The sequence below is a fragment of the Rhinichthys klamathensis genome, unplaced genomic scaffold, assembly GCF_029890125.1.
Source record: "Rhinichthys klamathensis goyatoka isolate OS25496 unplaced genomic scaffold, OSU_Roscu_1.1 h1tg000169l_1, whole genome shotgun sequence".
Classification (NCBI taxonomy): domain Eukaryota; kingdom Metazoa; phylum Chordata; class Actinopteri; order Cypriniformes; family Leuciscidae; genus Rhinichthys; species Rhinichthys klamathensis.
Window position 1 is genome coordinate 592870 of NW_026606700.1, and position 25785 is coordinate 618654.

General features: G+C 36.6%; 2 protein-coding genes across 2 annotated transcripts; one reads left to right on the plus strand and one right to left on the minus strand.

Annotated features, from left to right (window-relative positions):
- The first annotated feature begins 820 nt into the window (after positions 1–820).
- Positions 821–13589, plus strand: rnf11b (ring finger protein 11b). Its single transcript, XM_056259580.1, has 3 exons — positions 821–1366; positions 11625–11794; positions 13355–13589. The coding sequence occupies exons 1-3, from the start codon at positions 1244–1246 to the stop codon at positions 13524–13526; spliced, it is 465 nt and encodes a 154-aa protein (XP_056115555.1). The 5' UTR covers positions 821–1243; the 3' UTR covers positions 13527–13589.
- A 7416-nt stretch (positions 13590–21005) lies between these two features.
- Positions 21006–24296, minus strand: cdkn2c (cyclin-dependent kinase inhibitor 2C (p18, inhibits CDK4)). The gene is made up of 2 exons (XM_056259581.1): positions 23907–24296; positions 21006–22122 (listed from the first exon to the last, which is right to left on the minus strand). The coding sequence occupies exons 1-2, from the start codon at positions 24036–24038 to the stop codon at positions 21751–21753; spliced, it is 504 nt and encodes a 167-aa protein (XP_056115556.1). The 5' UTR covers positions 24039–24296; the 3' UTR covers positions 21006–21750.
- Between the last annotated feature and the right edge of the window lie 1489 nt (positions 24297–25785).

Here is a 25785-nt window from a genome sequence, read left to right on the forward strand (position 1 = left end):
ATATTAAAATGTTTAATTGTTAAAGGGATAGTTCACTCCAAAATGAAATAACCATTGACTCATTTACATAAGGTATTTCATGTAAATTTATAATGTTGAATATGCTGTATAATTTTATTTTTCGCTGGAGCACAAAAGGAGATAAGAATCTATACTTTATGTATTTAATCTTATTTTATTAACCAACGTCTTTGCTGCTGAACTTTGATGATCCAATTCAACCATAATAGTCAAAAATTGCTTAAGATAAAAATCACATTTGTATTAAAAAAAAATCCTGAAGAGGCTGCTTCCCAAATCGCATACTCTCAAGTAGGTACTGTGTTTGAATATGCAATTAATTCGCGACTGCTAAAAAAGTATGTTCTGTATTGTATGTGTGAGCATGAATGTAATTCGGACTTGCTACATTCACTATGTTGTCATTATCATGTAACCTACCAGCGTTGTTACGCATTGCTTTTAAAAGTAACTTTCCCCCTCACTACCGTATTTATTTCAACCGTTTACCTCCAAAAATGCAAGTGAATAGTGAAGGGACTGCCTAATATCTTCTTCGTTTTTTTTTTTGTTCCACGAAAAAAATAAAGGCATGCATTTTCACAACAATATGAGGTTAAGTAATAATGACAGCATTTTTGATTTCGAGTGAAATATGCCTTTAAAGCGGCCTAATGCGGTCAAGTTTACAGGCTTTAAAACCCCTTGTTGTTGGTGTTCTAAGGCGGCAATATGATTGGGTGACGAATAACCACTAATAACTTCCTTACTAAAGAAGAAACCCGCTGATTGGTCGATACAGCACGGAGGCGGGACTTAAAGTGACTGCCTGAAAGGCAACATTGCCTGAGTCGCCATTGAGAGCGAGCGCATATTTGATATTGTAGAAATTATTCGTTGTAGGCTAACCAGTGTTTACGGTTGAGACGAAGAGAAAAGGACAACTCTACATAACACGGGTTTAGGGCAAATATACGTATTTGACAGGGTTAAACTGTGTGTGTTTATAAAAGCATCGTTTCATATCCGTGTATAACACTTTTTTTCCAGGGTTCTTTGTGTGTCGACAATGGTTTGTTTTTCTCCGTCAGGATCTCTAATGGTGATCGGATCATTTTAAATGAATGATAGACGTTTAGTCATTCTGTTTAAAAGGACAGAAGTCTGGTTGGAGTGATTAAGGGCGCACAGGAAGAGATAGGCAGCATTTCAACATTTAGATAACAAGGAGTTTGGAAAGGAGATGGGGAATTGTCTGAAATCTCCCACTTCGGATGATATCTCCTTGCTCCACGAATCACAGTCAGACAGGGCCAGTTTCGGTGACGCCAACGATCCGGATCAGGAACCGCCACCTCCATATCAGGTAAGCTTCTGAAAAACCTTTAGAATAAACAAAGAAACTTTCCTTTCGGCTAGCACCTTTCTCATGCACGCTCCTGCTTTTTAATATAAACATTCACATTGCTATACTGATAATGGGAAATATCAAATGCACTCTAATATTGCAGTAATTGATCTATAGGTTATATATGTAACACCAGGCTGCAGCAGGAGCTCCATCTGTTTAATTTCGCTCTAGACAGTCTGCCATACTAAATCCTCTTTGTTCGACATAAACTTGGCCTACAATTCACGTCAGACCGTCCAAACAGATGGACAGCCTGTCATTTCATCTTTACTGCTCCCTCCGTGGCGTGTTGATTCACCAGCGCCAGCTTTATTGCGACAAAGTAACAATTCTAATTGTGACGCTCTTTGTTTGTAATTGTGACGTCATTGCGATGTTGTTCTCCCGGGTAGTGTTCCTCAACCTATTTGTGTCCTTTTTTTTAGTGCCCAACACAAATTTATAAAAATTAATAATCTATAAGCAGTTTTATATGTATTTTAATTGAAATCTTGTCACATACCCTTGTTTTGGGGTCTCTGTGTACCTAGCTGGTGTCTCTGCAAACTTCCATAGGGGCCGCAAGATGGCTTAAAATATTTCAAATAAGACAATGAGTCAGCCTTCCAACATTGTCCTGCATGGAGTCAAAAGGGTTGGGAACCATTGCTTTTGGGGATTTTCCACATTGAAATCAGTTTAAGTTCAAGTCATGAGATCATCCTGTTTAAAATGATGTCATGTTTCATATTACTTTGTTTAAATGGTAACAAAGTTATGGTAAATGTAATGTAATGGAATGTAAATGGTAACATTCATCACATGTCAACACGTTTTAACTTCTATGGGAACTGGGTTTGACTGGATGTCTTTGTGATGGGCGATGTAAGCCATATTGAAACGAATAATCGTGTAAACACTGCCATATAGGCAAACATTTTATGTACTGTCACTGTGTTTTTTAAAGAAGCAACATGGTTTATAATGTTTGTGCATTAAGCTGAGAGGATGTCTGAGCTCTGTTGTATTTTAGTCAGTTTTGCTGCTGTGGTGGTTGTTTCATCCTCTTTGTTGTGTATTGATCTTATCTGCTTTACAAAAAAATACCAACAAACTGTGCTTCCCCATTAGCAAATCGCCATCGACCCATCAGGTTCCAAAAGATAATCAGATATGCATCTCAAACGATCATGCAGTCAACTACTGTGATATAACTGTTATAAATCTTCTTATGCAAAACCTTCCCTCCAGAAGTTTAGAACTTCCTCTCCAATCTTGGTTTCAATTTTGGCTGGATTATCTAGATGATGATTGGCAGAGTGGAAGCAACCAGCCAATGAAAGCAGGAGGTGGGACGTTTTGTGCTGTGTTCCTTGCGCTTATCAGCTGTACTAACAGCGTTCTGCCACTTCCCCCTCCACATAGTCGTCTAGAAGTCGTCTGGGCCAGGAGATTGACTCAGAGGAGAACCACAGTTTATAAAGTAGCTTATACACACAGGTTTATAAAACATTTCTAGGTAGTGTTGCATGTATAATGATTGCTGAAGACTTATCAGACCTGTTTTGTTACAGTTTCCATTTGCATCTTACACCCTTAAAATGAACGTCCTTTATTGGCACCTATGGTTTCATGAAGAACCTTTAACATCCATAAAAGCTTTCCACTGTACAAAAGGTTCTTTTATAGTGAAAAATGTTATTAAAATGTTCTTCACACTAAGAGAAATTTTTTTTTCAATGACATAACTGTCAAACCCCCTTTTGACACTTTTTAATTTTTCTAAGTGTAGACTTCTAGTGATTATCTTTTCCGGTGGCTGCTGCTTTATTTTCTACGATAATTATTTATTTGCACTCCATACAATGAAATCATATGTTATATGGGAAGAAAATATTATAGAATCCATTTTTTTTAAGCAAATCTCTCACATCATCATCTCCAGAGCTGAAATGCAAACATAAAAGGGTAAATGTGCCACTAATATCTTTCTTGTGTTACTGGGCTGTGTCTTTCAAGAAGACGCACCTTTCTGCTGAACACCAGCAAAAACCATGCTCGGCTTTCTGTTTTGTGAAGTTATTGAGTCTCTTGGGTGCAAGATCAGACAAGGGTGTGAAAAAAAGAGCAAAAGAAGACAGCGCTCTGCTGAATTCACCCAGCGCTTGTTAACGCCGCTGCTGCTCTGTGCAATATTCCGATGGCACGCTTTGGCCTATTGTCGGAATGCTGGACGGACAGGAGGTCTGTTTGCACAGCCCCCTTGAGAACCCAAATCATTCCCAATCTCAGCACATTTTTGCGTCGCCTGCCAAGAATGCTTGACGTTTTTTCTCCCAGAATCTCAGGCAGGGAGCTAGAATGGGCTGCCTATGCTCTCAAGTATGTACAGAATCTGTTCTGCTTATTTTTTTTTTAAGTTATAAAGGGTTCTTTAGTGTACAGTTAGTAGTAAATAGTTGTAAATGCCGTTTTAATGGCCTCATTCATAAGCCTTCAAAAAACTTGCAAGAATACTTTGACGTTACTACTTTCAGAACACAAACACAACGAAGCCATCCAAGTCGTGATATGCTAGATAGATAGTTCACCCAAAAATTAATTTTATCATAATTTATTCACCCTCGTGTCATTCCAAACCTGTATGACTTTCTTTCTTCAGATATAATATTTTAACTTGTTTTGTCCATATAATGAAAGGGATTAGGGTCTGAAATAACATTGGACCCCATTAACTTTCATTGTATGGACAAAAAACACTGAAAGATATTTCAAAATAACTGGTCTGGTCCACAGAAGAAAGTCAGTCATGAAGGTTTGTAATGGCATGAGGGTGAATAAATAATGACAGAACTTTCATTTTATGGTGAACTCTAAGGTTTCTCTCATAATGTGTGTGCAGAAAAGGAGAACTATGTGTTTGAAGTCAGAAAATGAAGCGGCAATGTTAGCAGAGGGCTTAATTTTTTTTTTTTTTTTTAAAGCTGGTCTAACAGTTTAGATTTGTACTCCTAAATCTTCTGTTTTTCACAACTTGTAAGATTAGCTTTCCAATTTGAATGAAAAGTTGAATTGGAAAAAGTTAAATACATTTTACTATATCATACTTTATTTTATGCATAGGAAAAATAAAATGCCCTATTTTCAGAAATTTGGACCACATTGTATGTCAAAAAATATACAGTACCATTAAAAATTTGAGTCGGTAAGATTTTTTTTATGTTTTCGGAAGAAGTTTCTTATGCTCACCAGGTCGGCTTTCATTTGATAAAATAATGGAAATTTGAAATATTACAATATAAATTCCTGTTTTCTATCCTAATATATTTTTAAATGTATTCCTGTGAGGGCTAACCTGTGTCACATGATTCTTCTAATAATAAACATTTCTTATAATTATCGATGTTGAAAATGGCTGTGCTGCTTACTATTTTTGGTAATCTGAGTTTATTTTATTTTTTTAATAAGAAATTCAAAAGAACAACATTTGTTTGAAATATAATTATTTGTAACATTTATAAATTGTCTTTACTCTCGCTTTTGATTTCGATTTCTCTTGAACGGTTAAGTATATTTATTTAGATTTTCCATTAAACATTTCCATTTAGGATTTCTTTAGCGGTTGATATCTTATCAAAGCTCTCATGGTTCCTGGCTTTCTTTAGCTGCTATGTTAAGAAGCATTAGCACAATTGTGTAAGGAGCTCAGTAGAGTTAGCCTAGTTTCACACCCTGTGTCTCAGACAGAGACTAACCCGATGAGAAAGGCTCTATTTCAGAATAACAGCCGGTTCCACTCTGGTCTGTGTGACTGAACAGTAAATACAGTTTACAAAGTAAAGCTAACCTGTTAGTGTTTTGGTGCATCTGATTGAAACGGCAAGTGAACCTGAGGGGGTGATGAAGAGACATGTAAAATGAGGTCTTCCTGGTAGTTTGGAAAGCAGCTGACTCATGCGTGTGGGGCTGGACGTGGTGAGATAAGCACGTCTGTGAGAGAGAAAGACTGTGCAGGAGCCAACAGTAGAAAAAAGGGAGGTTTCCTTTAGCCTAAAAAGTGTTGTGGTTTCTACACTGCTCACTCATCAATTGATTCTCTGTTTATCATGCTGTAGCTCAAGCTAACAGGCTGCTTTCTCTGCCCTCTGACATGGCTCACGTCACCTAGTAGCCTGACAGATCATCTTTAGTGGACATACTCAATCCTAAGTCCTTACCCTCACTTTACCTGTCTCACTTTCTCCCTCACAAACACACACACTTTTTTTTGTGGCCCTGTATGTTTCAGATAATACTTCATAAACATTTCCACCACGTCTAAAATGATGATTGTGTTTAATAGCATGATGTGTAAATGATTTATATGATGTTGGAAATTACATTTGAAACATTTTTTGGAATAAAATGACAGACTGTTTTGTCTTGCAATGTCTAATTTTGTAGCTAGCATTATATGCATCTTAAATACGATAAAATGTTTTCACACTTTTTGCAGAATTACAGCTTGATTGATACACAGTAAAAATATTCTGTTCATTAGTGGTATTTACATAGTTTTTTTTATATATCGCACTCTCTGCACTGATACTTTTGCCTCCTGAGTAACTAATTACACTATCTTTTGAAAAAATGTGAGCCAAAATTGTTGGACGTGGTAGAAATTATACAGAGTCATAATGTGTTTAACAAAAGTGAAATAATATTATAATAAAATTAAAAATATATTTTTTTACAACCCATGTTTTTAGGAGTTGTTTGTCCACTGGAATTATTATTTTTTTTAAACGTTTTTGTTTTTTTTGCCCATGCTTTTAATGCATCTTGGGTTGATCCCAAAGTTCAGTATGAGATATTGAATGGGATCTTGGGTCTGTAGGATTGATCAGTGTATGGATCAAATGTTTAGTGGTTCAAACCTGCAACCTTTCAGTTGCTCAGGTCTTTACCACTACACCGGCTACTCACGACCAATTATGCTAAAACAAATAAACCATAAACTCCCATAAAGCTTGTGTGAGAATAGACAGAATGACTGAACTAAAGCGGGACAGAAGGAGAGCTTTAGCATGGTTGATATACTCATTTCTTATAAAAGAAGCATTTGTTTAAAGGTGTTGATTTTCAATGTGGGGAAACCCATGCAGTGTACACAATGAACCATTCATATGAGATAAACGTCTGCAAAGTGTGAAGAAACGGGCCTGCAGCTTTTTAAGTGCCGGAGACTAAATATTTAACCATTTAGTGACCTGAATCTGTGTAACTTATCACACAGCACACTTTAAATAAATGCAAAACATCCATTTTATGAGAATCTTGTGATTTGCAAATAGAAAACAACACTTTACTTAGGATTCACCAGAAACTTATTTAGCTAGTGTACTGCATACACAAGTAGTTGTAATGTTTTCCCTGTAACCAAATTCCCCTCAGTCTGGCACTGCTGAAATTGTGTCTGAATACTTGTGTATCTAAACAGTGTGTGGTCTGAATGTAATTTGTGTCACGCTGCTTAAGAAGCTATGTGTGTATATACAGTGTGTATATACATACATACGTGTGTGTGTGTGTGTGTGTGTGTGTGTATATATATATATATATATATATAATATATACACACACACACAGAGAAAATTATATATATAATATATATATGCATCTATATTATGGAAACAGACTTTTATGTTAGATGCTATTAATCGATTTTACAGCCATATATATATATAATTTGTGTATATATGTTTATATATGTATGTATAAAATATGTATTTGTGTATATACCTGTACATGTTATGTGTGGTGAGTGTGTTCTTGTTTGGTAATGGAGACCTGATTTTGTGCTGAGCTGGTACAGACCATTTCTGCACCGCTGACTTAGTAGCACTCAAACAGCTGTTTGTTTAACCTTCCTGTGCTCAGATAAGCGTCCACCTCCTCGGCCCACTCACTGCTAAGAAAAGGCAAACGGTGTGTGAGACAGAAAAAGAAAGAGTTGATTGCCCCGGAGTGCAAAGCAGGTGCTGAAAATTTCTGTTCCCATAACACATTTGGTATGTTAACATGCAAAAAAAGTTTGATTTCAGCCTGATTTAAAATTTGAATGCTGTACACAACACTCCGTTTTGTGTGAAGTTGGACTATCCATCAATCGATGTATCCTTTGTTAGTTATGTAATGTATTTAAAGATATATGCCCTTTTACAGCTTCACTTTATCTTGGTAGCTTGGGAAGCTAATGTTAAATGTAGTAGTGTTGGAGATGCTAAAGTTGCTCCTCATAGTCTGTCTAGCGTGGTTGTGTGTCTGGTTGAGTCATGCTAGCCTGTAGCCTTATTTTGGGCTGATCGAGTGATATTTATGCACAGGAATCTGAAGCACAGATGTCTTCACTTCTATGTTTGTTGTGAAAGCACTGTATCAGCCATTGATTTGATTTCTAAAGAAATGTCAGTACTCTGTAGATGACAATGTTATCAGGAATAATGGTTGTTTTACTAGTTTACTGTTCTGTTGTGTTATCCCTTGGGATTTAGAGGCAATGGAAGCATACAATGCAGTGAAGGTTTGGGTTGTTTTGTCTAGTCCAGTGAGTCCAGGGAGGGAGTGGTGCTTTTTAAGGCTTTATTGGAACAGACTTGGAGAAAGAGAGCAGAAAATGGACCGCTGGATGTCTGTTCCAGTAATGAGGGAGGGCCGGATACTCCACAACATGCTTTGTTTAGCACCAAAGCCTACCAGACCAAGCAGAATTCCCCGCTCGCCAGCTCTCGGTTTTTTCCCCTCACTCCCTTCATCTCTTTGTCTGTCTGTCTGTTTCTTTGAACCAATCAAATCATTCTCTTGCACTCGCGGTGTTGGGGTGCCTGATTATTGTTCGCGTTGTTTTTAAACGAGCAATTTAACAGCGACGTGTCTAGTTCTGTGCACTTGATGACTGAAATATGACAACAACAAAAAATTCATAACTGCCTTACTGGTAAATGTTTAAAAGTAGTGTAGAATTGTCCCTCACTGCTTATGATTCCCTTTATCTTATGCGTTAGATTGTGATGATTTTCTTTTTCTTGTTAATGTTGTTTTATTGATATAATAACACGGCTTGTTAGGCTGCATTTACACAGCAAAGCCTTTTCCACAAATCTGATGTTTTGTCATCATTTGATTTAATTCTCTAGTTCCCAAAATTGTTTGCAATATACTTATAAGATCCATAACAGAGCAACATATTATTATATTATGTATATATATTTTATTTAAGATTTAAAATAACATGCATTTTATACTGTGCAGTCATTGACTTACTTGGCAGCGACTATAGAGTTTCAGAGAAGACGACACTGTCGTTGTCAGAACGATCATGTTTCGGTTCTGCTTCCAGCTAAACACACGCGGACCTTTATTGCTGGATCACAGAATGTTGATCGCTACATTATGAGTACGTGTATGTGCCTCACAAACATTCGTTCTATTTGGTTGGGTCTTTAGTAAGAAGTTTGTATTTCAAGTTGGCAGTGTAACCTGTCTGATGTGTCCGTCATGTGATTGTAGGACTCGATATGGCCACCGTGTGACCTGATTGTCAAGAGAGCGCTGAACCTGATCTCAAAGCTCACCTTTAATCTGATCTGAAGTCAGAATTGCACTACGTCATGGTTGCTTTTCCCAGCAGCACCTCCCAGTCCTCAGGCCTGGTTTCTACAGAATCTGTCTTACTCCTGCTTATGGGCATTACTCCCCACTCCCCAGTGTGGAAACGTCCTACTTTTGATTAATCACTATCGTGGTGCGTATATGCATGTGTGTTGGAGGTTTATAATGTAAGGAAGTAATAAATATCTGCCAAGTATTATTACCCGTAGAGCAATATTCTACAGATTTGGCCGTGTGTGGCTGTTCTGAGCCGAAGCACTGATGGTTTTTGTTGATCCCAAGACTGCAAGCTCACTGAGTGTGAAACCTCCAGTCCAATAACCATCAACACCACCATTCACAAATCAACACTCATTTACGAGGCTAATTTATTGTAGGGTTTTAAAGGGAGACGTGATCTGAACTCCAGGGTAAAATCGTTGACACCTGAAACAATATATTAATGTCCCCTCTTGGGTCTAGTGGTAATTTAATGTTATATTCCTGTAATGGAGATTAGGTACAGTTGTGCTCACAAGTTCATACCTCTCGTTTTTTTCATTAGTTTACATACCCTTTGTGTAATTTTTTTAAAGATATTTAACAACATTTAAAAAAATAAGAGAAAATCTTTTTGGTATTTTTTTATTTTATTTTACATGAATATTTTGGATGTTATATTATTGTGTGTGTGTGTGTGTATGTGTGTATATATATATATATATATATATATATATATATATATATATATATATATATATATATATATATATATATTCATTCATCATGGTGGTGCCAAAAGATTGCAATATTTTAGTAAAAAGGGTATTTAAACTTATGAAGTGTGTCACACTAAAATTAAGACTGTTATACAGAATATCCTATATAATAATCAAAGTTTTGCTCTTTTAAAATAAATAGGCTTATGTTTTTTATAATGTGTAGTTAATAATCTGTAACATCAACTTGTTCTACTCTTTAATTGCAGTTTTCAGCAGAGTGTCTAGCACACAGAGCTTAAACATACTCAGTCTCCCAAAACAGCTTTGACTAGTGAATGCTGAGCAGGCACCTGTCTCAATGGGAGCTATTGTTCACATCCCTCTCTTCATAAGTACCCTTTGTACTCAATATGGTCCCATTTGGGCCTCACATCATAATGGTGCAAAAAGAGAGAGATCGCCCCCTAGTGGAGCTTTGCTTGCATGTGCCTCAAATATTAAGATGCTTACTCATAACTGTATTTAACATTGTATTGCTGGTTAGTCAGTTCTGGACAAGTCATATGCATAATATTGAGTGGCATAAAAGTGGCTAAAGATCTCAAACCCTACGAAACAGTGATTCATAACATTTTCACCATTGTATATTGTAGGGGTGGAACGGTACATGTTTTCGTACCGAACCGAAACGGTACGGGCGTCACGGTTCGGTGCACGAATTTACACGGAGAATACACGGTATAAAAATAAATAAAACTCGCGTGAAAATCAATTAATGTAATGCGGAACTACTGTTAGATACGCGGGTTCTTTAGGGACACATAATCTGTACCATCGGCTTAGCTCTGAACGCGCGTTCACTTCAAACGTTGGCTTTATACGCGCGTCCTATTCGCTTTGGACTAGAGTCGAACTAGACGCGATAGACGCGAATTTAACGCTCTATTCGCGTTTGGTGTGACCGCATAATGAACAGGCTGCGATGTCAAGATTGCAATGCTGGAGTTTGTGTGTGAGAGAGAGAGGCGCGGCCGCGATCGAACAGTGGAAACAAAAAACATACTCCGTCATTTTGTTCATACAGATGAGATCATTAAACCTGCAAAGTGTTTACTTATATTTGAAATATAAGTAAACACTTTGCAGGTTTTGTGTACACTCGCAATAAAACACAACATTGTGCTTTTGTCACACTGTAAATTTGTCAAACTGTAACTTACAACTGTCACCCAACCAAAATCTCTCTCTCTCTCTCACACCCACACACACACACACACACACTGTTTTAAAAGCAAAACATATTTATCCAACTCCATTTCAAAACAGTCTGTGGGTCCCATCTTTTGGACATTCGTCATATTGCATTGGTTTTCATTTCTTGTCCTCTGAGCACTAATCTTACACATTCTACATTGATTAAAAAAGAAAATCGAATGCATTTTTAATGGTAGTATTATTTTATAGAAATCAATTATTTATAATTCAGATGAGAATAATGTTACATTGTTAATTATAATAATGTTAATTAAAATTAAGGAAAACAAATATATTTATATAAAATATAGCAAATTAATTTTAAATTAATTCAGGTACAATTACCAAACATATTGCAAGGTCTTTTTGTCTTTTTATTAATTTAATTAATAAACGAATTATATAAAACTATTGTCAGTGCACTACAAATAAACTGGTTCTATGCCTTTATTAATAAAACTTATTTAAAAAATACAATGCCTTCTGCATTTTTGTTTTGCTTTTCCCTCCATTGTACCGAAATCGTACCGAACCGTGATGTCTGAACCGAGGTATGAACCGAACCGTGACTTCTGTGTACCGTTCCACCCCTAGTATATTGACCACATACTATGTGTGTGTGTTTTCAGGAGCAGATCCATGTGCCGGTGTACCACCCCACTCCCAGCCAGGCCCGTCTGGCGACCCAACTGACTGAAGAGGAGCAGGTGCGGATCGCTCAAAGGATCGGTCTCATCCAGCATCTTCCTAAAGGTGTCTATGATCCAGGCAGTGACGGCACCGAGAAGAAGATTCGAGAGTGAGTGATGACATTGTGTATCTGTCTGTTTGCTTCTTAGTTATATTAAAGGTATTGAAAGCACCATTTTTTTCAGTCGAGCTCAAAACCCTGAACGCACGTTTACAGTGAGGGCAAAGGAATCAAGTTAAGCTGAAATCTGCTGTGATTAGGACTACGTGTTAAATTTATGAGGTTATTTAAACGTTGAACACTTTTATTCCTACATTTATAATGCATTTGACAGTTTTGATATTTCATTCTCTTTTGCATGATTTCTGAAGACTGCTCGGAGTAAGAGCAACAGCATGGGTCTTCCTTATCAGTAAATGATGGAGACGCTTTAACTGCCGGCTGGGACTTTTAACAGAACTATTCATTTGCAGACTTTATATGGTGGGATTTAATTCTCATTAAAGTTCAACGAGTATAAAATATCAAAAATACAAGCAAACACAGGGATAAAGTTGTTTAAATATGTTTTCCTATCCCTGCTCATTATGCTGAACCCTCTATAAGTTAGCCATTCATAATCTAAAACATTCCAAATGTGTAACCACTATTTTTGTGACTGTATCAAACATTTCTCATTGTTTGAACGCCCCAACTAAGCTGACAGAAACTTTAGCTCAACCAATAGGGCAAGTTTAGATGCGACTGTTGTCTGACCAAGAGCAGAAAGGAAAAGTGTTCACTGTTCAGTTAAACCAGTAAAAGCAGTCCGTCATTATTTTTTACAATGAAACCGCAATAACAATGAATGCGCAGTGTTTTGAAAGGGAAACTCTATTTATCGGCTTTAATCTTTTGACTGCGAACTTTCTTGTGCACGGTTCAGAACTGAATTGGCAATTCCTTTTAAATATATAACATTAAATAAATAAAAAAAGACATAAATAGTTCTATTCAGCGAGGATGGAATACATTGTGGCAGTAAAGACATTTATAATGTGACCAAAAAAACAAAACATTTAAAACAAATGCTGTTTTTTTTTTTTTTTTTTTTTTTTCTATTCGTCAAAGAGTCCTGTAAAAAATATTTCCACAAATATATAAAGCGGTACAACTGATTTCAACATTAGTAAGAAATGTTTCTTGAGCAGCAAATCCGCATATTAAAATGATTTCTGAGGGATCATGTGACACTGAAGACTGGAGTAATAATGCTGAAAATTCAGCTTTGCCATCACAAGAATAAAATTGCATTTTAAAATATATTGAAATAGAAAAGTTGCTTGTAATAATATTTCAGAATAGTACTGTTTTTACTGCATTTTTTTAATCAAACAAATGCAGTCTTGGTAAGCATAAGAGACTTCTTTTAAAACTTCTGAACCGTAGTGTATGTATGTGTAATGCTTTATTTTAAATGAAACCAAACAACCTGAAGCTGGCTTACAAGATAAAAAAAAAAATTCAATTTCTGTCATTCCCATTCAAATTCCACTTCAACATCCTGCAGGGTGTGACCAACTTTTTAAATTCTACATTACGCCCAGCCTGTGGAAATGCTGTACCCTTTGTTGTCCCGCGTATCGTGGTGTGTGTTAACACGTTCTCTCTCTCTCTCTCTCTGCGCAGGTGTGTGATCTGCATGATGGACTTTGTGTACGGAGACCCCATTCGGTTCCTCCCCTGCATGCACATCTACCACCTGGACTGCATAGACGACTGGCTGATGAGGTCCTTCACGTGTCCCTCCTGTATGGAGCCTGTAGATGCTGCCTTGCTCTCGTCCTATGAAACTAACTGACTACTGCCTGCACTGATCCCCGCCCTACGCACACACAGCCCTGGAGTCCTGTCCTCACACAGCCCGTTCCACTCGACTAGGGCGTGGAATGGCGTGCCTGTGGCATCATGGGAAAAAGGAGGACCTGCTAGGCCACAGTGATAATTATTAAACCCCTCCTGCATTGTCCTGCTGGACAGGGAAATTTGCAGGAGCCCTTTTGCACCCTGACGACTTCATCACGCGATTCCTTTTGTCTCTTGTAGACGACACCCAGACAAGCCGGTCACGCGCCATTCCACTGTAGCAACACTTACACTGGAAGGAGACGAACCTTCGAGAAACGTACTGGAGGACTCTTAAAAACACATCTTCAACGTTCAGTCTCTATTTCTTTCTTTCTTTCTCAGTGTCTGTTTCCATAAAGGGCTTGTTTGGTTTCTGCCGAAGCTGCAGTGGAGCAAAACAAATAGCATTGCACATACACATGCAAAGTAAAAAAGTTTCCTCATGATTTTTGCACTTTTGACTCAAAGCCCAACTGTACACACACGCATGCACATACCTTGTGCACACAGGAATCATCACATACAACTTTTATTTAACCACATGCTATAGCTTTTGAGTTTGTATGTTTGTTTACTTGTTTTAAACTACTCTATGAACACTTCAGCTGCCCAGTTTGTGTTGAGAAATTATCATTTCTCTGTATTGGTTGTGAGCACCAAATCTGAAGGGATTTGGGGAAGCCATTAATTAATTAATTATAATAATAATATCTGATATATAACCTGCATTATTTAAAATGTCAAAATAGTGGCTGATCTCACATGTTGGTCAAGCTGTAATGTTATGTTGCTTTTTGTTTTGTGAATCATGTTTTTTTTGTTTTTGTTTTTACATAGTTTTAAAATCATCATTACTGTTATTGTAGTAACAACTGAAAAATTGTATTTACAGACAAAAAACACTGAAGTCATCAAAAGTCTGAAGGTGGCTATGAGGTCAGCCTCTTAGTGATTAATGCAATATAGACCGTGTGACTCACAAAAGTACATGTATGAGTGTGCGAAACCGCTCGATAATGAGAATTTCACCTTCATTGCTGATGCACTTGTGTTTTGTTAACTTTATTGTACATAGTGCAATGATATATATATTTTAGTGACTTTTATTTGAATTCTGAGTACCAGATACTTTAAAAAAAGTCTTTATGACATCATAAGGGACTCATAAGCCTTAAAAAAAGAAACATTTGAATCTTTCATGGATTCAGCTAAGCAAATAGCGAGTGTTTTTCCCTTTTGTTTTTTTGTGGGAAAAACTTCTTTCCCATAGACTTCAAATACTTGGCATTAATTTGCGGTTTTTGTGGAATACTAGACAACGGGCAGGGGATGATCACACCCAAAGCGGGGATGTGCATGAATAGCTGTTTGATGTTTATTCAAAATGAAAGATGGTTTGTGTTTGGTGAAATTACGTCCAGCCCTCTTACTCTGTCTATGACTATAAAAAAAAAAAGCACAAGAGAGCATAGAAATCAAGTCTCTATTTTTCTTAACTCTCAAGTTTTATATAAAGACAAAGTAATTGTTAGAAATGAAAACTGGTTGTGGGTAATGTACCCATTAAATCTGTCCCCTTAATTAATCGTTTTTTTTCCTCGTGTTTGAACTCATGCCTTGTGTGGAGTGACTGTAAGTGTGTAGTTAATGAAGGTGGAGGATATATTCTTCATAGAAAAATCCATTGACCTGTTTTTGCACAGTACTTTTAGTTTTTGTTTTTGTCTTCTCTTTTTTTCCCCCCGGTCTCTCCACACAACGTGGAGCTCCATTGCCTTAGACCAGACTACCAGGAGGCTTTTGGCTGGACGTCCTGGGCTGACGGGGGCTCTACACCAGCATCGGGAGGACGGAGTGATGATGATGATGATGATTGAGCATTTGGACGTAATAAACTGCGTTCACAGACACTTTTTGCTCCTGAGAGACGTCATCAATGCAATGCCATACATGAAACTGATTCTCCATGATGTGCTGGGAGCACATGGACATTATCTGTGATCTGTTTGTATGTGACACGTGTGTGTAAGGCTGTGAGAGTCTCCCGTTTGTCTGTGAATATATATATATATATATACATAAACCTGTATATATAAAATTATGCATCTTCTATGTACTACAGGCAAATAATAAATAGAATTTATGCTATGAAATGGTCTGCTTTTGTTTATTGTTCTATTTGAATATCAATTTTCATTAAAATGTAATTGAAAACATTATATAGCCTAATGCTTAAAAAATGCTGGGTTATTTCAACACAAATTTGGGTCAAATATGGACAAACCCAAATGTTGGGTTAAAAATGTAATTTAAAATTTTAACCGAACTTCAACTTTCACTTTCAACTGTAAATTTTTTAATTACATTTTTAACCCAACATTTGGGTTTGTCCATATTTGACCCAAATTTGGGTTGAAACAACCCAGCATTTTTTAGTGTAACAGATCATTCAGTGGCATGTATCCATATAGTTAGAATGTAGTGAAACTACACACACACACACACATATATATATATATAGTTTTTATAAATATATATATTATAAGTTTTCATATATATATATATATTATATATATATATATATGGTTAATGGTAAATGGACTGCATTTATATAGCGCTTTCACAGACCCAATGGCCACCAAAGCGCTTTACAATTTGCCTCACATTCACCCTAAATTAAATATCTGGATTGCAGCTTACTCATAAAATGTGGTCTGATCTTAATTTAGGTTACAGTTATAGACAAACAATCTGACTAAACTAATAACACACAAGCAATTGTACTTTTTACATATTTATAATTGTCAATATTGTTTTTCTGTAATTGTGACTTAAATTAGTCACATTTTTCAGTTTTCCAAAGGCTCACAAACGTATTCTTGCCACTGTAGCCTATATTCATGATTATTATTAATGAAAGTTATTATAAATCGATACCCCTCTTTAAATTATTTTTAACTCATTGTTCTTTGTAAAATGACGTCACTGCGTAATGAAATTATACTGAAATTCTGCTCATAAAAAGGGGTCAAAAAACCGGTTTCGTTTTGTCTGCAGTAGCATTTGTGCGTCACAAGAGGGCGCTATAACTGTCATGTCGAAGCACGTGAACTGCTGAGTCACTTTTGTTATATGCTATAGCCTACCCAGCTATTTCCACTTAGATTCAAAAACTCGATAATTTTTAATTAAGGTTTGGCCATAACTAAAAGAACGTGCAAAAACGTTATGTAGGCCTATTGTTATAGCCGTGTTGTTTAGAGCTTGCTTTCTTATGTGAGCTTGTTTTCCAATGTTATTCTGTAAATATATATTTAGACCTACAGTAGGCTACCATTAATCAGTCAGTGATGGATGTCTTTGTAAAGTGAATTTTGTATGAGAGGATTTTTTTTTATAATAATAAACATTTGCCAAGACAAAAAACTTTACTGCATTGGTCTACCATACAAGGGCATAGGGAAGACGGGCCTAGTTGTCACACTTTTTTACTCCAAGTTTTTATGTCCAAGTGAAATTTTATTTTCAGTTTCTGTATTGGCTCATACCTTAAAGTCTTGGCTGCAAAAACAAAACAAAACAAAAAAATACTTAACACGTGCGTACATCCTTATTGCCAAGGAAAAAAGACACTTCATTAAACATTTTAGCTCACACTACTCACATTGTAAATCACAATGTGCTCCTGCTTTGTATTGACGTTGATTTGAGAAGAATATATCTTATTTAAATGTTAAATATTACATTTCAATCTAAATATTAAATAAATGTTTTTGTTTTTTTTAAATATCAATATACCTGGAAATACAAAAAAATATTTTCAAAAAGCATTTTAAATACTGACTAACACAATTTACTCAATTTACAAATGTGGCAACCTGGCCTGACCTGACTTGAAAGTCCCTTTGAAAATTCCTCTTCTATGGATTTACATGCATAGCCTATGTAAATATATGTAAATATGTACATATTTGTTTAATATCTGCTACTCAGAAATATAGTTTGCATAGAGGCTCTGTGACCTGCAAGTGACATAAAAACTCATTAGGTGCACTTTTAATAAAAAAAAAGGTTCAAGTGTAACGATTCCTGATCAGCTTTAAAAAGGTGTTTTCCAAAATACTTTGTACGTTACTGGGATCTATCTATCTATCTATCTATCTATCTATCTATCTATCTATCTATCTATCTATCTATCTATCTATCTATCTATCTATCTATCTATCTATCTATCTATCTATCTATCCTGCTCATCATATTGTGCATCATATTTCCATTATCCGTCATATTGTGTCACAACCCCCAGTGCCTGTGCAGAAAGTGGAAGGAAGCTGCACTTGAATTGAGTTCTGTGCTGTCAGTCACTGCAACCACAAATTCAGTTTTTTATGAAAATGGAAAGCAAAATGCACAGTGAATGCATTTTTCATTGAAATGGAAAGCAACATGCATGGTGGTGAGTGATACTTCCCAAAGTTTTATAAAAGTGTATCTGTTGACTGGCCAATGCCTCACCACCACAGGGCTTTTGGACATATTGTATCACCCCTTCTGTGCAAAGAGGATTTTCAAGTGGCTCTCCACCTGGCAGCTGCTCACAAGCTCTTGTAACACTCATAAATTACAAAGTAGCAAATTTGTTATATTGCCCACAAAATCAGTGATGCTTTGGCTGTAAAGCAAAGGGTGTTTTATTCAGTACTCTGCATTAACTTTCAAACATCAAGAAAGACAGACTGGCCGCTTTTTTATATTATTATTTGCATTTATTAAATTTAAAACTGTTTTTAAAAAAGCCCTGCGGTTGAAAAGCAATTACCCCATGCACATACATAAACTATTACATTATACTGATGTAAAACATGACATAAATACACATATGCAAAAAAATTATGCATTTTGGATCAATAGAATGACAAACAAGGGTTGGTGTAAGTTGAAAGATTTTGTCATTCGGTGACCTCACTGGGACAGAACAAAATATTGCAGTTGAGCAATTAAACAGACACTGCAAAAAATCAGACACCGGCCGGGGTAAACAGTTTGTGAAATGCAGATGAAAGGTCTGCCACACCATGCTCCCTCATGTCTCCATTAGGTTCAAATGGAACTGACCTCATAGCAGGGCGACTTAAATAACAATAATGAAAAATAAAAATAAGTAAATAAAAAATTGTGACCCATTTTGCACTTAAAATATTATTCAATGAAGAGTAAAGGATCTGTTTACACCTACACAGACCTGGCTTCATGCAATCAGAATCAACCCTAATGCAATGAATTTGTACTTTTATTAAAATAATATAAAGGCCTCTCTTAAAATATTCTCCAGTATAGAAAAATTATATTTTGCATTGATCACTCCTACATTAACCTACATTAAGACCACTTAAGAAACTGCATATAACTGTTAACTAGCAGCTCCATCAAAGGTCAGAGCCCTCGATACACCCACTTTCAAGAGAAATGACAGTTTTGATGTTCTCAGCAGGTACAATCTATATACAATATATCAAATTTATCACAGGTAAGCCAGGATGGATGCAAAAATACGCATGTGTAGAGAACAGATGGTCATACAATCTGTCTCGACATGACTGAGAATGCAAGGGTCAACATTGTTTGCTTTCAGTAGCCTATTGACGTGTCAAAATCTTCAGTAAAATCTTATAATCTTGCTATACATTCAACATGTTACATATTGATTCTAAGTTATTGTTTTGATTAACTCACACATAGTTCTCCCAATAAACATAAAGCTTTCTTTTTTAATTGTTAACCATACCATGAGTGCTAAACTGACCATAAACATGCCCAAACATGTCTAGAGGTTTTGCACATTATAATACGTTATTTTATTTACCTATTTCATCGTTGACAGTCGATATAAACCCATGTTGAGAGCTGAATAATTGTCATAAATGTAATTCATTCGATTCGAAGAATAAAGCATCGTGCGTTTCTAAGATTTTACGCAGCCGCGCAACCAGGAAGAAGATCACTGCATGGCATCTCCATAATCATGAAAACTGCGTTTAGAAGCGCCAAACACCCTATAAGTTTCGTCTTCTCTTGCAGAGTGCGTTTGGGGAGAATCGTGAGCGTTTTTACACCGAAAGCGCCTAAATTTGAAAATCTTGGCAGCGCGCAGCGGACTGTTTCCTCCCACCGATCTAACGGATTTCTGCTGCTGCACGACCATGAAAACCCTCACAGAGAATCACCATTTTATCATTCACTGTCTATCCGTTTACATTGTGCGAACATAACAGTCCATGTATCCACGACGCTCACGAACCCTAAAAATAAAAGCGCATTGCTTATCCAAGATAATATGGCACATTATACGAAATCGTGCTAAAACGTGTCCTCAGTCCTGTTTGTAGTCTGGTTTTGAAATGAATGACTGCCACACACCACATGCCAAAATATTTGCTTTAGATTACTGCGAGAGAAAGCACAGAAATAATGTGCCAGCATGACGCATGTTTAGGTTTCACTGCATGCGTTTTTGTTGCTGTTGGTTCGATATATATGGGTCAATAACAATGGGTCAATGTCCGAGATTGTGGAAAGAATCTTTTGATAATCTACTTTAAAACACATGTAGGCCTATCAAGTTATTAGATGTATAATCTTTGTATTCATGTTGGTTTCATACATTTAAAAAAAAAAAAAAAAAAAAAAAATCACACACACACACACCTTTTTCTATAAAAATGGATTTAATGACTCTATAAATATATCACCATCTACTAAAATACGGTCTTTGCACCTTTAATAGATGTGAGTATATACAAAGATATTAATGTACACCCCCACCCACCCAAAATATCATGAATTATTGAGTCTAGAGAATTTAGCATTAGGCCTACTTTGTTTGACCTGAACAAGACGTGCCTTGTCATGAAAAGGTCAAAATGTCTGAAACATATTCGTCCTGCTTGTTACTTATGCCACAGTGATTTTCAAATATTAATATTTTAAAGCAAAAAGTCTTCGTTGTTAATTTTTGAAGAAATAAAATGAGCAGATTATGCCAAATTTACTCCAACATCCACCCCCACCACTAAACGCTTAGTCTTTTTTTTATATATATATATACAATCTCCGGACAGTTACACCGCCAGTTATTATTACTTTTAAAAAAAAAAACTACAAATAAACATATTAAAATGACTTTTATTTGATAAATTAAAAACATATAATCCAGAGCGTAAGAATATTTTTAAAAGGTGAGAGAAATGTAGCCTAGCTAATTCTCGTCAAATGAATTATAGAGCCATGAAAATGGTTATGGTTATCATTTGTTTCGACTTTTCACTACAATGAAAGCTAAATCTGATAATTGTCAACCGTCAGGCTTTCTGTTTACAGAGGGAACGGCAGACAACTGGTGTTCTGCTAAAAATATATACAACTCTGCCACCGCTAACGTCACAGCGTTTTTATTTAGCCTGCTTTAAACATTCGACAACATCAAACAACAGTTTCAAATATTCCATGTTTTAATACAGTCTCATAAATGTTTTCTAGGCCTACCCGTATTTCAGTGACACGAGGCCAGTTAAACAAAACGTCATGAAAACATACTGAAACCGTTTAACAGGTGTCTTTGGTTATTTTGCAAGGTTTTAATATTTTAAATGCGGCAAAAGACTATCTTTCACAGTTAAAAAGGCATTAATTACAAGCAAAAGTGCAAATTTAATGTCATAAAACTAAACACAACAAAAATCAGAGCAGTCAGGGGTTGTTAAGTGAATTTTGACCATTATAGTGCAATTACTTCAATACAAGGAGATTGATTTCTTTGAGCACATCAATTAATCTAGATTATACTTTTTTCTTGTTATAAAACAGGACATATGACAGGTATGCGCTTGAAAGTTATAGTGAAAGAAATGATCTACAAATCTAAAATGGAGGCTATGACCTGAAAAATATCTCATTGAAAACAAAACCCATTTATCCAGTTGAAATTGTGGGCCATGTGAATTACATGCAATGTCAAAAGTTAATTATTCTTCACAAAACGTCAAGCCCCTGAGCCCAATATTTTACATCGCAATAAGAGGTAGTTGGCTGAATTTCCCGCAATGCAACAAATCGCTCATTCAGCATTTATCTGCTACCTCTGTTACACAACAAAACACACAGGCCCATAATCATAATCTCTAGCTGGATTGTGAAGGCGCAATGTTCTCTAACCACTCCACAGTTTGATATTTTTTGTGCAATGACGCCAGGTCAAGAGGCGTTTGGCCTTTTGCGTTCCGCAGAAACGGCTGCGTGTTGCAGTAAGATACGAGATACTGCACGACATCCAGGCATCCTTCTTGCGCCGCCAAATGCAGAGGCAGGTTGCCCTTGTTGTCAAGAAGATTGACATCAGCACCATTCTGCACGAGCACCTGTAGAGTGTCCAGATACCCGTCTCGCGCGGCGTCGTGACTGACGGTCAGTCCTAGGATGGGGTCGCGCGCGTTTGGGTCTGCGCCTGCTAGAAGCAGCGTCTCTGCTATGCGCGGGCAGCCAAGTTTCATCACCTGAGAGAACAACCCAAAGAGAACACGTGTTAAGGAGCTAAGAATATTCGTACAATAATTCATTCATGACATAAATAATGTTTTTAGCGAAAGTGTGCATTTTTAATTAAGCATTATGAGTGGATTATTGAAGGTTTCAATCAAGATGATAAGGTGACGCCTGTATATGAATGCATGAGGGAATATTGTATTTTAGGTCAAATTGCCAACATCTTTTAGATACATGTGTGTGTGTATATATATATATATATAGATATGTATAGCATATATATGATAGTTCTAAGAATGTGTACCTATTATTTCTCAGAAGAGATGTCATTTTTGCTGTCATGCAAATAGAAAGAAATCGAAGAGAGGAATTGCTGCAATAATAACCACTACTTCAGAACGATATAAAAAAATGTTTAAAAGCGAACAGAATTGTAAACAAATAACGACCTCCTAAATTATAATTCTCTGGTGATAACATAGGCCTATATGAAGATATAAAGTGATGTCATTCCCAGGAAAAAAAAATCTACTTAGCCTACTACGAATTATGTTTATGGCAATTTCACCAGATCACCAGTGCATCATACGAATATTTTAATATGGGTAATGCTCCATCTCAAACGATTTTAAACCACTCATACTTGGATAATTATTATGCATGCATTTATTTGACCTCATGTTAATTAAGAGACCACGTGGAATGTTAATAGTCTTTTATAAATTCATTTGTCACATCATAGACACATTTTAAATGACCTAGGGGAGGTAAAAGGCGATAACACGAGAAATAAAAAGCACAGTGACCAGTCACAGCACTTAAAATATACACCTTTCCTTATTCATTCATATACATTTTCACATGAAATCGTAATGTTGATCAAACAAAATTTCACGAATATTTTATTTTATCATCTACACCTATAAATATATCATGCCACATATGCATATAGGCAGACATTGGCATATGCTACATAGCAGCACCGAGGGGATTACCCAGAGTTTAGATTATCACTCATTCCGAAGCTGAGAGAATATATTGTGTGAATATGACACAAGCACATGAGTAATAACAACATATTTCATGCTGACCAATATTAAACAGCTATATTGTGTTTGGTGTAAGTCCAGACGGCCTTCTCATTAGTAGAATATTTGATTTATAACTGAAATAACAATTTAAAAAGTAGAAACAGAAAGTAGAAAGCCTCTTGAGGCTTATTGCATGTTCATATATAAAATATGATTTTAATTTGATTTAATTCTAGAGTTTTATCTTACCCCATAAAAGTAAAATAAAATAAACATAAGCATATACAATCACTTCTGGCCTTATTGCCAATAAAATTGAAACTGCGTGACCAACTTTGTTGTTACACCTACGTTATAAAAAAAAACCCTGAAACAATTACAATAACATCTGAATCTGTAAAAGGCTGCCAAAAACGATAATGTATTTCCTTTAGCTCGTGATCTGACTATAGTGTAATAAAACAGTTTTCAGTTACACACAATAAATGCTTTATGTATCAGATAACGAGTGATAATAATTTGTTGGCATAGTAAAATATAGATTATTTGCAACAGGTGCGTAGGGCTACTTGTTGGTTTGCAGGTAAACTTTAAAAAAGAAAACCACAGGTTTAGTTAGAAGTAAGTCAACCAGGCCACTGCTCATGGTGACTGCAAGGAAAAGGACAAATTGTTTTCGTGAGGCTGATGTAGGCTACTATGCATTATAAACAACACCGTCTTTCTTTAGATATGAAAGTTGTTCGTGGAGATGAGCGTCTAACCTGCAATGGTGTCCTGCCGAACTTGTTCTTCTCATTAACGTTCACGTTGCTTTGCAGTATCTGTTCAATTTTCATCAGATTTCCCTGCGCAGCTGCAGTGCTCAGTCCATCTATAGCTGTGTCCTCGGCCATTATATACTGACAAAGGAGGTAAAATATCTCTGATGCTTGCTTTTAAAAAATGTACGCTGGTTTATATGGCAAAAGTACTACAAAGCTGTAGTAAATAGTCCGATCATCCAGCCCCCCTAAAAAAATATCCGTTGGAGACGCGCCAAGGTCCACCCACATTAATATCGTCCTACCGAAGCCATCGGAACCAACGGAGAACACAGGGATGCCATGCCATCTCTTATCGAATATATGGACATTCAAGCGATATATGGAAAAAAACAACAAAGCAAAACAAACATCATCTTTCATATGATCAATGCGAGAGAATCCTTTCCGTGTCCATGAATGACATGAAGCTCCGCCGTGGTCTCGGTCCAGATATGATCTCGCATTCAAACAGATCTGTAGTAGTCACATGAAAAATGCTCGCATCTGAGAGCGAAACTTCCCTTTCATGAGTCCTCTGATATTAACTATATGCAGGTGCATTGGGCTGGAGAACTGGAATGCGTTCATGGCATTGGCAGATGTTGTCATTTCAAGCCTCCAAACGACCTCTGAAAACAGATAAATAGAGGGAGAAGACTGTTATTCGCGAGGAATTTTTTTTTTTATTTCGTATCCAGTGAGTTCGCAAGGACGTGTTGCAAGTTTAATGCAAGCTTCCCGCCCATTTTGAATATGAAACGTTAAAAGCAAATCTTCTTTGATGTGCACATCAAAGAACGCTGGCATGAGGGTTATCAACACTGGTTAACTGACACTAGTCGCCTATATCGAGTTGACACGCGTAGAAATAATCTTTAATAGGTTTTCAAGCTGCGAGGAAGCATTTCAAACTGCAGCCGTGAATATCTACAAATGTTCTGTCGTGGTGATTCCTCGCGCACGGAGCTGCAGTTACACTGTGACGATTCAGCCGATGATGGACGACGTCATAATGCTAATGGATCATTTAAAATGAAACATTGTATCCAATACCTGCAGGATGGTTACGTCGCTCGCATCGAGTTATCCTCTCCAAATGGCTCATACGCGATGAAAAGCTGGTTGCAAGACAGCTGACTTTGTCAGTGAGACTGCCGCTGTTGTTTGACATCACTCCGTTTTTGAAATAAAGAAGGGCCGACACTTCCGCCCACTTTTTCTAACAGACGCGGAGTGAGGCGGGACTCAACGGCAATGCAGCTGGGGAGAGTGTGAGAGATGCACTTTCTGCTAAATTCTCGCCGCTTTTGCCATGTTAAGCATTTATCCTTGAGCTGTAAAGGCTTTTTAGTGTTGGTGTTCCCAGTGTAAGATTTCTCTCTCTACAAATATGCGTTTGAAGTGAAACTCAGGAGGAAAGACTGTAAAACACTGCAATATTCAGTCATGTGAACTGCCGAGATGCTATACCCCTCCAGCGCACCAGTATCATTTTCTGAAAACGGCCTGTTAATATTTGACCATCCCATCGTTTTGTTTATTCATTGGAATGAATAGCAATAGCTGTTTACATTAATACTACACACTAATAGGCTATAATTATAGCCTACTGACACATATTGCTACATCTCTGCTTAAAAACATACTCCTATTGAACTGGGCAATGCTGTTTTCCGGTGTTATAGAGGATTTCTAAACACTTTTTAGTGGGCTAGGCTGTGAGACCAGCTAAGACCAGCTAACCAATTTAAGCTGGCCTATTTTTATTTATTGTTTGTATGGTTTTACTGTTTTTCTAATTTGGCCAAGATGGTGCTCAGCTTATTGAAAAGCTTAT

Coding starts and splice junctions, on each gene's coding strand:
- rnf11b (XM_056259580.1), top strand. CDS start 1,244: ATGGGGAATTGTCTGAAATCTCCCACTTCGGATGATATCTCCTTGCTC. Junction 1,367..11,624: donor AACCGCCACCTCCATATCAG/GTAAGCTTCTGA, acceptor GTGTGTTTTCAG/GAGCAGATCCATGTGCCGGT. Junction 11,795..13,354: donor ACCGAGAAGAAGATTCGAGA/GTGAGTGATGAC, acceptor CTCTCTGCGCAG/GTGTGTGATCTGCATGATGG.
- cdkn2c (XM_056259581.1), bottom strand. CDS start 24,038: ATGGCCGAGGACACAGCTATAGATGGACTGAGCACTGCAGCTGCGCAG. Junction 22,123..23,906: donor TCGGCAGGACACCATTGCAG/GTTAGACGCTCA, acceptor TTGTTCTCTCAG/GTGATGAAACTTGGCTGCCC.